This window comes from Empidonax traillii, unplaced genomic scaffold, assembly GCF_003031625.1.
Source record: "Empidonax traillii isolate 1590-97213 ecotype Southwest subspecies unplaced genomic scaffold, ASM303162v1 scaffold476:size613836, whole genome shotgun sequence".
Taxonomy (NCBI): Eukaryota; Metazoa; Chordata; class Aves; order Passeriformes; family Tyrannidae; genus Empidonax; species Empidonax traillii.
The window spans coordinates 537,894-551,126 of record NW_020955669.1 but is presented as its reverse complement, the minus strand read 5'-3'; the positions used below and the strand labels follow the sequence as shown (position 1 = coordinate 551,126).

The 13,233-nt window shown below is 42.4% G+C and overlaps 1 protein-coding gene across 1 annotated transcript; it reads left to right on the top strand.

The window, feature by feature from the left end:
* The first annotated feature begins 5,201 nt into the window (after positions 1–5,201).
* Positions 5,202–7,610, top strand: MEOX1 (mesenchyme homeobox 1). The gene is made up of 3 exons (XM_027896033.1): positions 5,202–5,652; positions 6,068–6,240; positions 7,016–7,610. Exons 1-3 carry the CDS (start codon positions 5,202–5,204, stop codon positions 7,136–7,138), a joined length of 747 nt encoding a protein of 248 aa, XP_027751834.1. The 3' UTR covers positions 7,139–7,610.
* The last annotated feature ends 5,623 nt before the right edge of the window (positions 7,611–13,233 follow it).

The window sequence follows — 13,233 nt, the reverse complement described above, 5'->3', positions numbered from 1 at the left end:
TCAAACCCTCCATGAGGCCTCCCTCAACTTACAGGCTCCTCACCTTTGTGTTGTGATCCTGGCAGTCACTGTCATGGCAACAACAGAGGCCATTCCAGCTGAGAAAACTGCCAGGGAGATGGCCTTGGAGTAAGCCTGGGGGAAAGGATGGCTTGGAAAGCTGGAAAAATCATGATTTATCTTGATATATCCAGCCAGGGGTGGGTCTTCCGTTCTTTGTCAGGTTTTGTATTGATTCAGTGACTGTTTGCAGTGCTCCCTCCTTGGCCATCCCTTGTTCTGCTCCATCTCCTGCAGCTGCTCTGGTGGGATGCAGGTGATTTGTTCTCAGCCATCCTGGAGCATCTTTACCCTGTGCCCTTTGGCTGCTTTGACACCCCTGGCTCTGCATGTGAGTGGGGTGGACGGGTGCATGTTTGGTTTTTAATGAATTTCACCTCAGTTTTCCCGATTTTAAAATCTACACTCCTTTGGGGCATCCACTAGAAACATTTCACCTTTCTTTCTTTTTTTTTTTTTCTTTTTTTTTTTCATGCGTGGAACTAAAAAGAGCAAGACATGCAGTACTCGAGAAAAGGTGAAAATCAAGTTTTCTTCTCCATAAACCATAACTGTTACACCCTGAGTCGCAGCAGGAACCACGGTGCCTCCCTGTCTTCAAGCAACAAACCACAGGAGTGGCTGTCATAGTCACCTTCTAGCACAGGATTTTGTTCCTCACACCCATTCCTCCCAAAATAGCCACAGTCCAAAGACAAGGGGAAAAAAAAAAATAAAATTGGCTTCTCCCCTTAGTCCTAGACAACAATCTGGCAAACACACTCATAACTTGCTGCAGGGGCCTGGAATGTATAAGTTATAAACATAAAATAAACCCAAATGAGCTGACACACCCAAGGCAAAGGCTGACAGCCAGGGAGAGGGGGAATATGAATTCAGCAAAAACAAATCTTCACAAATGGTCCTGTCTGAAGCCTTGATTTCCCTCCTCCTTTAGCATCAGCTGTGATGGAGGGTTTGTGAATTTGGTTTTGCTGGCTGTGCACTGAAGCACCGGCCTTTCCTAAAAAGAATTGGTCCAGCTGTGAATTTATGAAGTCCTTCACGTGCTCAGGTGTGGGGGCTCTTTCCTGGGAGGGAGTTGCTCTCCAGTTTTCCTTGCCCCTCGGCTGGGAAAATGTTCCCAGCTCTCATTTATTATTATTATTATTATTATTATTATTATTATTATTATTATTAGTGTAAACCCAAAGAATGATGGAGCTTCTCAATAAAGTATCTGCATACTTTCAGCTGTGCTATTTTATTTTATTTATTTTCCAGTGGGGAGCAGGGAGGAGGGAGGCATCAACTCGCCCAGGGCTTTACACTTGTTTCTTTACCCAGAATTGCCGGTAGATATCTCCCCCTCGTGGTGTGAAAACAAAGGATCCTTACAAAAATCCTGAACTGATATATTTATGGAAAGGCAACAGGTTAAAATCACATTTGTAAGTGATTTTCCGAGGCAAACCCTGTGCTCGTCAGCAGTACCCTCACACAAACAGTCAGGGAGGAAAAAGGTTTTATAGAATATTGACTATATGATGGTGCATCATATAAAGTAAACATGCTGCGCTTAAAAAGGTACCAATAGAGGGAGATGTTCCACCACTAACAGTTCATTCCTTCGCAGCAGAACTGACGGGAAAAGGGAATTTAAACGGAACAGAAATTTTACACTGATCTCTTCAAAACAATAAACATTCTGTGACTGCATTCCGAATAATAACTCAGAGAAAACTTTTTTAATTTAAGAAGTGGGGGGGGGGGAATAATTTTCCATAACAGATTCAAGGTACAAGAAATACACGTACACATCTACCCATGCTAGAATTTACTGTGTCAAATTGCCCATTTTCAGTGACAGCAGCACCACCTTTTTTATTTCATTTTTTTTTTTTGATTACTGCAAACTTAAAGCTGGCCCTGTCCTTCCTCTGCTCTTTTGCTTCTGCTGCTCTCTGTCCAAAGAAAAATTACCATGTAAGTGTCTCTGAACACTTCTTGATGTTTCCTGTACTTGAAGCAGGATTTTTTTTTTTTTTCTTCAATCCTGCTAAGCCATCAAATTTAATGAACACCGGAAATATTGACTTAGTGCTAAGAGTAATATTATCATTAAATTAGAAATTCTCGTGGTGATGATGGCAGCTCCCCATCTGCAGAGCAGGTCAGACACTGAATCTCAGTAGGTGTAAAACTCTTCAGAGCTAAAAGCATTATTTACTCACATGACTTCAGATATTCCTTACACTGTTTCAAGCTGGTTCTTTGGCATCTTCTCTTTAAAATTGTTTCTCTGGCATCACATGCAATTTCTGCTTTAAAGCTCCCTAAAAATGGATTGAAAACCTTTTCCGAGAAGTTTAGGGAGGAGAGATAAAGTTACCATACAACCATGATATCACTGTTACAAAATAGCTGCTTTTCTTCTTTTTCTTTTTCTTTTTTTTTTTTTTTTTTTTTGAGAAGAAATGCAGACTTTCTCACTCTCTGGACCACCTCCCTCAAATTATCAAAAATCTAACGCTGATTTCCTGCAAGTATAGGCCTTTTAAGCTGGACTAATTTGTCATATGGCATTAGAGCAAAATGCAAGTCGACATTTCGTCCAACATCTAATGCCTTTTAATAGAGCTCTTTAACCACGTGGCTCTTTAACTTTCACTGGTGGGAGATTGTTTTCCCCTTCTAGGTAGACTGCCTTCTATTAGCCTAAGCTTTATACTTCTTTTATACCTTCAGAAGGGCTGAGAAAACTGTTAAAAATGACTGGTGGACCCACAGGGCCCGTCTTTGGGCTTGGTGTTTGATTCCCAACTCTCGTGGCTGTTGAACCTCCTTCTCCTCCCCTTCCCAGGCCTTTGCTGTGTCTGACCTTGGCATCCCCTCTCCATCCCTCTGCCCTCTACTGGGCCTCCTGTTTGCTCGGGGTGGACTGATAGAAAGACAGATCCCCACTTCCCAAACTTCAGGCTGTTCTGGGAGCATCCCCCACCAGACCCGATCCCCATCCACGCCGTTTTTCCCACCAGTTTCTCAGTCCTTGACTGGAGAGATGTTGACTTTACGAAGGTTAAAGGTGGCTGCCTCGAGCAACAAATGGGATTTAGCAAGGAGGGGGTGGTTGTTGTTCTTTCAGGAATAAAGTGTCAGGAAGATGCAGAGGTCCCCTGGCCCCTGCTGAGGCACCAAGTGACAGCACCAGCTGCTGAGGGTGCTGGAGCTCTGCAGGATCTGAGGGTTCCCACGTCTCAGGAGGGCATTCCATCTCCTCTTCCCACATCTGTAGCTGGAGGAATAACAGTGAGAGCTCCACTGGGAAGCTGAGTCAGGCCCTGCAGATAGATAGATGGATTCTGGTCAAACCTGAAGTGGATTCCTGAGTGGGAGCCTAAAGTTGACCCTGACTGAAGTGGCTAAGGGACTAAAGGAACAATCCTCCTTTCTCTTCTATCGCTGCAAACATATGTGCAAGAACATAAATGTTTGAATAATTAACCAGATCTTTTTGTAGACTGAAGGTAGGACTAAAAAACAACAAACCTAGGCTGAATTCATACAAACCCCTGATAATCTGCATGAGAGAATTGCTATATATATGACAACACACACACACAGAGAATATAAATTAAATATTCTGCATTAGCAAAAAGTTCTGGACTCTGATTTAGATTCTGCCATTGCCTGGAACATTTGCAGCATTCATAATTTCATTATAACCTGCCCTTTCAGAAAAAGAGCAGTCTGAGGGAGTTTCCTCCTGCCAGTGAGTATGAAATACTTTTTAATGTTTATTATCTGATGCAACAGAACAAGAGATCTAAATACTTAGGAGAGTTCTTTCTCAAGAATGAATTAGGTATCAGATACCAAGTATTTTGCAGGGAAGTCAAGATTCCTGTGATAGAACAGAATTTGATGTTCTTGTTTGGAATGATCTGAACTGAAATCACTTGATTTCCTGCAGAAAGCCAAGTTCTAAGAACCAACAGATGTAACAGGGCAAGCACATTCCTCAATCCACCCAGATCCAGCAATCCCAGCACAGCAGGGTTTGGGGCATTCCCAGTTGCCACACTCCTGTGAAAAAGGCACTGAGAACAAATTCCCTGCTAGTGTATTTTCAGCTCTGATAGCTCTAGGGTCTAAGAATCTGCTCTCTGCTAGGAAAAAAACTATAAAACCTTCAACAAAAGATGAAAAACATGTCTTTCCTTGTCATAAAATCAAGAGGTTTCCTTGCAGGAGGGGTGGCGTGTTGAAAATTCTCTAGAAAATAGAATACAGAAAGAATGTCACTGGCAGCAATCTCCAAACTCTCAGTAAATACACATTACAAATCTAACAAAACATCACTCAAATCCTTGTATGTGTGTTGTACAAGCCAGGTTCAATGTTTTTTTTTTTTTTTTAAATTTTAAGATTGGGCCTTAAATGACATACAATTAGTAAACTCCTTTCTTACTTTTATTTCCCACTTTAGTTCTTGAAATTTGGTGTCTGTGGAATTATGTTTTGGGGCTTTTTCTAAACCTAAGATTTGGGGAGTTTTGTTAACAGGGCAATAAAAACAACTTCACAGCCTTGCAAGGAAACATTAAAGACTTTTTTTTGTGTGCAGGTCTTTCACTTAAAAAAAAAAATAAAATAAAACCAACCAACAAAAAACAGACATTGTTTCTTTAAAAGGCTCCATCTGCAAATCCCATTAGATGTGCATATAAGGTTTCAGATGATTAATAGCTGCCTGCTTTGCTTTGGTTGGAGGGGCTGAGGGTATGTGTGTGTTAACCCCTCCCCTCCCCTTACTCACATTTCACTTCACAAACTTGTCACTCTCTCCCCAGCACAGGATTTAAAAAGGGGTTTCACTCATGCCCAGCACTCCACAGGCAAGAAAACTGCAGGGCTGGGGAAGCAACTCATGGAGATCCCTGCACAGCTCCGGGTCCTGTTTGCCAGTCGGGGCAATGAAGGGATTTAGAAGAGCTCCCGCTGCGACAAATCTGCAGCAGCACAAACCCCACCGACAAACTGGTGTTTAGGGAGGAAATCCTGTAAAATTCGGGAGATTCGCCCTCTGCTTCGCTTGTGATTTCGAAGCCTGAGCTGTCACCGGTCACCATCCCCTGAGGTGTGGACAGGACTGGTAGCAGATGGATCCCACCAGCAGCAGCTGCATGCGCAGCCCCCAGCCTGCCCCCACCCTCTGGGGGTGCGTGAGGGGCACCCACACAGACGTCAGCACAGCCCCAGGGCTCACCCACTGCCCAGCAGCGCCCTTCTCCTTCCATCACCGACCAGATTTCGATACTTCTTACCCTGATTTCTCAGCCTCCTGCCTGGTGACAGCTCCCCACAGCTTCCCACGTGAGGAGCGAGCGTTTGTGGAGCAGCACCACCCTTTCCAACCCTCTGACTGGCACCTGGCAGCGACTGAGAGCAGAAAACTCAGCCCACAACAAGCCTTGGCATCTGAGGAGTTAAAGGGCAGCAGCCCAGACCCAGTGAGGGTGACAGCGGGTGTGGATGGAGATGAAGAGGCACCAGTAAATACCACAAATGACACTGAGAAAAAGCCCCCCAAAAGAAAAAAGGAGAGCTCAGGTAGGTGATATGAAATCAGGGTTGTGGGGGGGAGTACAGGCAGTGGAATGAGAGCACTTGTGAGACTGAGAATAGCTGGGAATATCATGCTAGGATTTCGACATCTCTGTTTATGATAAGAAGTACAAGAGGCAAAGTCTTGCTTTAGATATAAATTCAATTTGGCCTCACTAAATAACAAGTATTTTTACCTCAAAGCAGGAGGTACCAAAAAGTTGCCCATCAGTGCATTGCCCAGCAATGCAGAAAATGTAATGTTGTCATGATGTCATCCTAGCTAGAGAAACACCTTCTTTCTACAGTGCCTCTTAAAACTTCCACTGAGCACTTCAGCGAGTAGTTTATCTCAGCCCTCACCTTCACACACCTAAACAGAACTGTAGATTACACAACAAAAGTGTGCTTTGCCTCTTAGAAAACCAGAACTCCAGCAACAAGACAGAAACCAGCAGCAAATCACGGAAGGAGAGGACAGCTTTCACAAAGGAGCAGCTGCAGGAGCTGGAAGCTGAATTTGCCCACCATAACTACTTGACAAGGCTCAGGAGATACGAGATAGCCGTGAACCTGGATCTCACCGAAAGACAAGTACTTTCCAAACCCTTTCCTCCCCAGCTCCTCCTCCCTCCCCCACAAAAAAACCTTCTCCCTAACACTAAAAACCAGACTTTACTTGAGGGTGCAAATTTCTGTAAGCAGTTAATATATTTAATCATATTTCTCTAACTTAAGGATAGATTTGATAATAACAGGTCTCTTGCAAGCTGCTGCTTACCACCATTCATTGGTATATATTGATATATCAAGGCTTCCCTATGGAACATGGATAGCACCTTGGACTGCAATTACCAGCAAATTATTAGAATTATATGTTTGACACATGCAATCTTCCTGGGTGATGTTTTGAGGTGATAAAGAAAGACGAAAAAGCAGAGTTTTGCGGAGAGACGAATTTCTGTTCTCTCTTTGTCATCTCAGTCCAGGTTCCCTTTTCAATGCCTAGTGAACAACAGAGGAATTGCTCAATTATGTGGAGCAAACTAAAATTTCTGAAGCATTAGATTGGGTGGCCTAGATGTTAAAAATACATGGGAGGCACTGTGCCCTTCGTGTTGAGATGCTTGGTTGGCATGAAGGTTCCAGGCAAAGCGCATGTGCTACCTTTGAGGGCTTCAGAGGAAAGTCTGTCTGGAGCAGTTCAGAAAGAATTGTTCCTGTCCATGTTAGAAAGAGGAATTACTTCAGCTTGTGAAGTTCTGTTCACCTTTTCTTCCAGAATTCCACAAAACACACAGGTATGCCCAGCTCTGCTTACACAGCTGAGGCTGAGCCAACAAGTAATTATTTCCTTTTCATCACCCAGGTCAAAGTATGGTTTCAAAACAGAAGAATGAAGTGGAAACGTGTTAAAGGTGGGCAACCAGTGTCCCCACATGAACATGACACAGAGGATGTGGACTCTGCTGCCTCCCCCAGCTCTGATTAATCCTTGCAGCAATGGGAAGAGGAGTCTGGAGAAAGGAATGGAGCAGAATGTGGATGCAACGCTGCTTCGGGTCAGCTACCCAGTGAGATCATGCTGCTTGCAAATCCTGCAGCCCACAGTCTTTAAAAAGTGTAGGATGTTTTATTTTACAGAGGTAATTAAAGAGCACAGGGGGAAAAAGCCAAAGGAAGGCACGATTTTCATTTCTCTCTCTGGAACTGTCTTACTACCACAGATGTGGCTACAGAAAACAACAATAACATTGAATTTGAAACAAGAGTAATGTTGTCTAGATGCTCAGGCAGTCAGGAAATACAGCTTGTCAGTCAGAGAGTGATAACACAGATGTATTCTCATCCAGTCTTTCCCTGGTCACATCTGTTCAGGGTTCATTTGGACTTGGCAATACATTTTACTTGGGCCTTACTTTGAGAGAAGTAAATGTTTGATAGTCACTGATTTTTCTTGCAAAATGAATTGAGCACCTGTATGATTAGGCAATAAGGTCACAAAGTAAAATTTGAGACTAAAAATATACGTACACAGAATTCTGCTCAGCAGTTTCAGAAGAGATGGGTGCCTTTGTTGGTGGCAGCAATTTGCAGAGGGAGATTTCTTCCAGCCTTTCTGTAAACCCTGAAATTAAATTCCAAGATCTCAATTTCAAATATTTTTTTCAAAGCACTCATCACCCAATACCACAGCAGGCACAGCAGAGATGGAACCCTCAACAAAATAGTGTTGTGTTTTCACTGTTGTGTTTTCAAGTTTTTTAATAAACAGCATCACCAGAAGTCTTAAGAACACTTGAGAACGCTCCCACTTGAATTATCCTCCCTTTCATCCAAAACTTAGAGTATATCAAGATTTAGAAAAGCATAGTGCCTCTTTCCATTTCTTCTGTCTTTTTGTTTAATGTACTAATGCCATATTTTAAACAGAATTTTACACTAGCTTACCACAATATGACTATTGAGAATAGTGAAACAGTGGTTTAAATATTTGGAAGGTAACCATTATGGCAGCTATGACATGCTGCCTTATTTTCACCTTGCTCTGATGTATATTTATGGTGGTTGCCTGTAAACTGTAGATCTGCTGGGTACAAATCTGTATATCTGAATGGTATGTTTATAAAGCTATCAGTGGTAATTCCACTTGTAAAAAACTTCAAAACAGATAAATATAAATTTTTTTTTTCTAACAGAGGTGTTGTGTTCTTTTCAAAGAGCTGATTACTGTATGTACTAAGAAGAAACATCCATTACATTCCTTCCTAACATTACCAAACTCTGACCGAGAGAGATGAAAGATGAACAGTTTCTGTTTGTGCAAAACTCATTAAAAAATTAATTATTTTAAAGAGAAAATAGATGAGAAGAAGCCATGCTTTACTGCAGCTTTAAGAATAGAAAATATCTAGGGCTCTGCTTCTTAAACCTTGGTGCCTTCAGATTAGGCTTCTGACTAAAGTCAGTGGTTCAGCTCTTGGCAAACACTGAAACAAGCTGAGTTTTGTGAAGAACTCTGGTGCTCAGACATCCTACTCTCATCTCCTGGAACACAAATCACCACTGGCAGGAGTTCTGTGTTACTCAGTTCCCTGTAAGCTCTTCAGCCAATTAACACTGTGCTTAGAAAGTTTGCAACCTGCAGAAGTAGCTCACTTTGGGAGGAAAACTTTTAGGTTCTTGGCTACCAACATAAACCAAAATCAGCTCCTCACCCAGAAAAGAGGCTAATAAATCTTCCCTTTCAAGGAAGCAGTCAATGGGAGCATATTGGATCATAATTCACTTAAAAGCCAGTTAATGGGATCTCACTCTGCACCCATAATTACAGCTTGAAACTATTCTTGCTCTGGATTTTTGAGAAATAAGCTCTGAGTCACCTGTGAGATCTTTCTGTGCTTAGGCAGTTTCTCCATGAAACCATCTGCTTACTCTAAGCCTCCAGTGTTTTGAGAAGGAACATTTCACTCCTGACATCAAAGCATTTGACCTCTGAACCTCCGGTGCCAAGAATCTTCCAGGCAAAACCCGCGGTCTGGGAGCGAAAATCTCCGACCTGCCATTATTTTTTTGCAGGAATTCACATCAGGAGGGAAGCTACCTGGGGATGCTTGGCAGTGCTCCCCACGCCTGGGTCTCCATAAATAACCTGAGCACACAATCACCCCAATCCCAGGGGAGAGCTCTGGCAGGTTTTCTCCAGGATGGAAATGCAGGCAGAGCAGCAAGACTTGCTAACCCATACATAGCCAGTGCAAAGAGCCCCCCAGGGAATGGGGAGATCTGTATAAACACCCCCAAAAAAACGTGCTTTAGCCCTTTTTATCTGTGCTACCTCTTCTAAACAGAGAAATGAAGGCACTTTCCTTAGACTCATAGATTTTATAGATTTTTACCTATCTAGCCAGATGCCAGTGTAGCAGAGGCTCTGATTTGTTTTCCAGTTTCTGTATCCCATGTCTCCTCTGGTTTTAGTCCTCAGTTTCTCCACAGCATTCTGCAGGTTTAAGATTGTGATTTTTCCAGTCAATGGAGCCACTTAGAAAACTTAACTCATGTCAGTCCACTCTGGCCTTGAACACTTCCAGGGATGGAGCATCTACAGTTTCTCTGGGTAACCTGTGCCACCCTCAGAGTGGAAAATATCTTAGACAAGTGTGTGACTGAGGAACCAAACCCTCCAATTCACACTGTCTGGAAAACAAGAGAGCCCTTTCAACAAACACTTCACGGCCAGAGATTTTTTACTGATACACATCCTACAAGAGCAAAGCTTATAAATCCTGCTTCCTGTAGGATTTCCTACGTGTGGAGACAAGCACACCCAACAAATCAGGGCATCTTACAGAACAGACACACCGTTTTTTCAATTACCCCGTTTTCTTCCCTCACCTCCAGCAGTGCTCAATATTAAGTTTCCTCAGCTACTATCTCATATTTTGGGTAAGTCCTTACCCTTGAGGAAAGTGATAGAAATCCATCTGCATTAGTTACTGGGCTCTGGTACTGGATCCACGCAGGTCCTCTAGGCAGATAGACAGGAAATCCACTTTCTGCCAGTGATTGCAGCAGAAGGGCTTTTGTCTGACTGGAACTTGCCCCGGTGTGGCTGTAAAATAATCTCAGCCTCAGGCTATCACCTTTCAGGCCGTATTTGTGAGTTATGACCGGGCAGTTCCCACTTGCAGTGCCAGATCCAGGCAGGTGCTGCAGAGCCTGTCCCCTCCCTCCCCGCACACAAGGCCACATTGTTTTACTTTCTGCATGAAGGAAGGATTTTCATACAGTACCAGACTCTTCTACACCCCTATTCCCTTCCTCTGGACCATAATTGTTATTTTATTTTAATTTTTTTTTTTTTAAATAGCTCTTAGGCAGGGATAAGCAGCTGGTTGTCTGGAAGCTCCTTTGGGAACAGATTGCAAAAAGATAATGGGAGTGAATAGCAGAGAGGATGGTGACTTCATCCCGTGGAGGGTTGAGTCATGCTTCTCTCTTTCCTTTTTAAAGAAGAAAACATTTTTTTTTTCCAAGCCTCCCTCAATCATGCTCTGTACCCCTGGCTCAAGAGCAGGAAACAGATGCGAATTGACACTTTCTTACAGCCTTTGATTTCTAATTCAGCCCCACACTCATACCCCATACTAATCTGTCCCCCAGAATGCCACATGTGGAGTATTTCCTATGCCTGGGAATATATCACCAGGTAAGTGTTAGCCCAGCAGTGCTACAGCCAAGTCAATCATTGGAAAGACACCAGAAAAAAGGATTGTCCTTTCAATACTCACCATGAACATCCTTACAGTTTTATACCTTCATCTACTTTTAATTCTATATTTCTATATTTTGACCCTTTTCAATACTCTTCTGTCTATATTTCTCTCATGAGAGATGATGAAACTGTCGAGAATCTGTGCACAGTCTCCAACACAGAAAAAGAAAACTCTGTCAGATCTAATTTAATCGCTCCATCCACTTTTCTCAGCTGAGAAGAACAGACCTTTGGTCTCAGTATCAGGGTTATCTAACAAATCTGGCCAGGAAGTTATTTTTCAGTGAAAAGAAGTATCATTCTCCACAATAGTTATCCACAATTTTTTTCTGTCTCAAGTTAATTGAAAAGGAGATTCTGGGGAAAAGTAGAGCTGGAGAATCTAATCTTCATTCAAGTGTGCATCCATCCAATACTCTGCGATTATACCTAGAAAATGGCACAAAATATAACATAAGATCTCTTATTTAAAAGGATTAGCAGCAGGGACTTGGATCAGGCTACTTGGTGTCTTCAAGTGGCCTAAATTCAGCTGGACTGAGTCATAGCAAAGTTATAATAAACTTCTTTAAAGTATCCCAATAAAAAAAAAAAAAAGTGTATTAAAAAGAGAATGAAATAATGAGATGAGAAGTTTTCTGTCTCAGGGAAACATTTTAGGCACATCTCTCACTTGTTTATTTGCAGAAGAGAGCACAGACACAACTGGGCTATGTTTCACATTACAAGATATAAGGGTTCCTGTCTGCACTGAAGACATGTTTATACTGTTGGGTTCCATTCTGAATCTGTTTTATATCCTGGGAATGCTCAGAGCCCTTTGCACACTCTAGGCAGGAAGCCTTTAATTCACACACTGAGAAGGCATTTCCAACTGTTCAAACATTAAATAAATAAGCGTGAAAAAAAGCCATTCTGCTGCAATAACTAAATTCTTCTTGGCCCTTTGCAAGATTTCCGAAAGAACAAGCCTCCCAATCCTAGCAGAATTGTTTATGAAGTCCAAGAAGGCCTTAAGAGAAAGAAACACTGCAAAACCATCCATTTACCCTGCGGATTTCGTAGCACTCTGAGATATTAATTAAGATCAGAGCCTCACAGTGAGAAAGAATCAACTCTAGTTGCAGTTGCTTTGCTACCTTTTACATACATGGATGTCTAGAAGAACATAACTCACTGTTTGGAAAACAATACAAGGGTGACAATGTTGGGTTTGTAATCTGTGCACAACTTCCAGTACGAAACTGGGCCTGAATTTTCACTTCCCTTCCCAGTTGCTAGGGCCAAACTTGACTCGTATTATTTTTAGGAGAAAAATGATCTCCCTTTTTACAGTCTCCCCTCTGCTGTGATTTCATTGTGTCTCTGCCAGGATCAAGATGAGGTGATGCCAAGAAAAAGGGTGAGCTCATTGCATTTAATGGTATGAGGTTTCACAAATAAAAACTACATTACTCAATTGAGAAGTAGCCAGTGGTATACAACAGGGCTAAAGGCAGGCAGTTTTTTATTGGAAACAAAAGAATTAATTAATTTCTCATGCTGGTAATCCTTGACAACTGACCTCCTTGGCCTTCCTTAGGGATGGAATTTCTGATTATTCGCTATTATTGTCTTGTTATTGCACTTTTCTGATAACATTAAATGAACAAGATAAACGTTATAGGTAAAACAACACAGCAAAACCAGCGAATTACAGGAAAGAGTCATTCAGATTTTCCTGTTCAAACCCAAGGTATAAATCTCAGCCTCTGGAATGGTGGATTCAATGCTCTTCCCACACCTTGCTGATTTCTGGCATCTCATTGAGCTCAAAAAGTTTTTATTCCACAGGACACTAAATCCTTCTTAACGACACTGTACTGGTTCAGAAGAACCTCTCAGACCTGAGAGACCTCTTGACCATCACCTCCACAGCAGTGCATTTGCCAAAAATGCCAGAGGTACAATCTCCTTTACAGACCCCATGCAATCTTTGCAATGTGTCACATAAAAACAAAAAAAGGAGTTTTCAACAAGGAAAGGCAGCTCAGCTGCCTATAATGTACATCTGAGCCCACAATGTGTTCAACTGGGTGCTGGATTTTTGCACAAGGGCTCGGACAGGGCCAGCTAAATCATTATCTGCAAGGTAGGCAGCCCCAGGTGTCCAAGACTGCCTCACCCTCGGTGTGAGCAAAATTTAAATAAAACCCCCAGATACACAGTTTCCCTGGACCCTTATGAAAATCCTCTGCCTGTGCTGACACGTGTCCCCTCAACTCCTATTTAGACAGCAATAGGAAAATATCCATTCCATCTCCTTTGCTCTT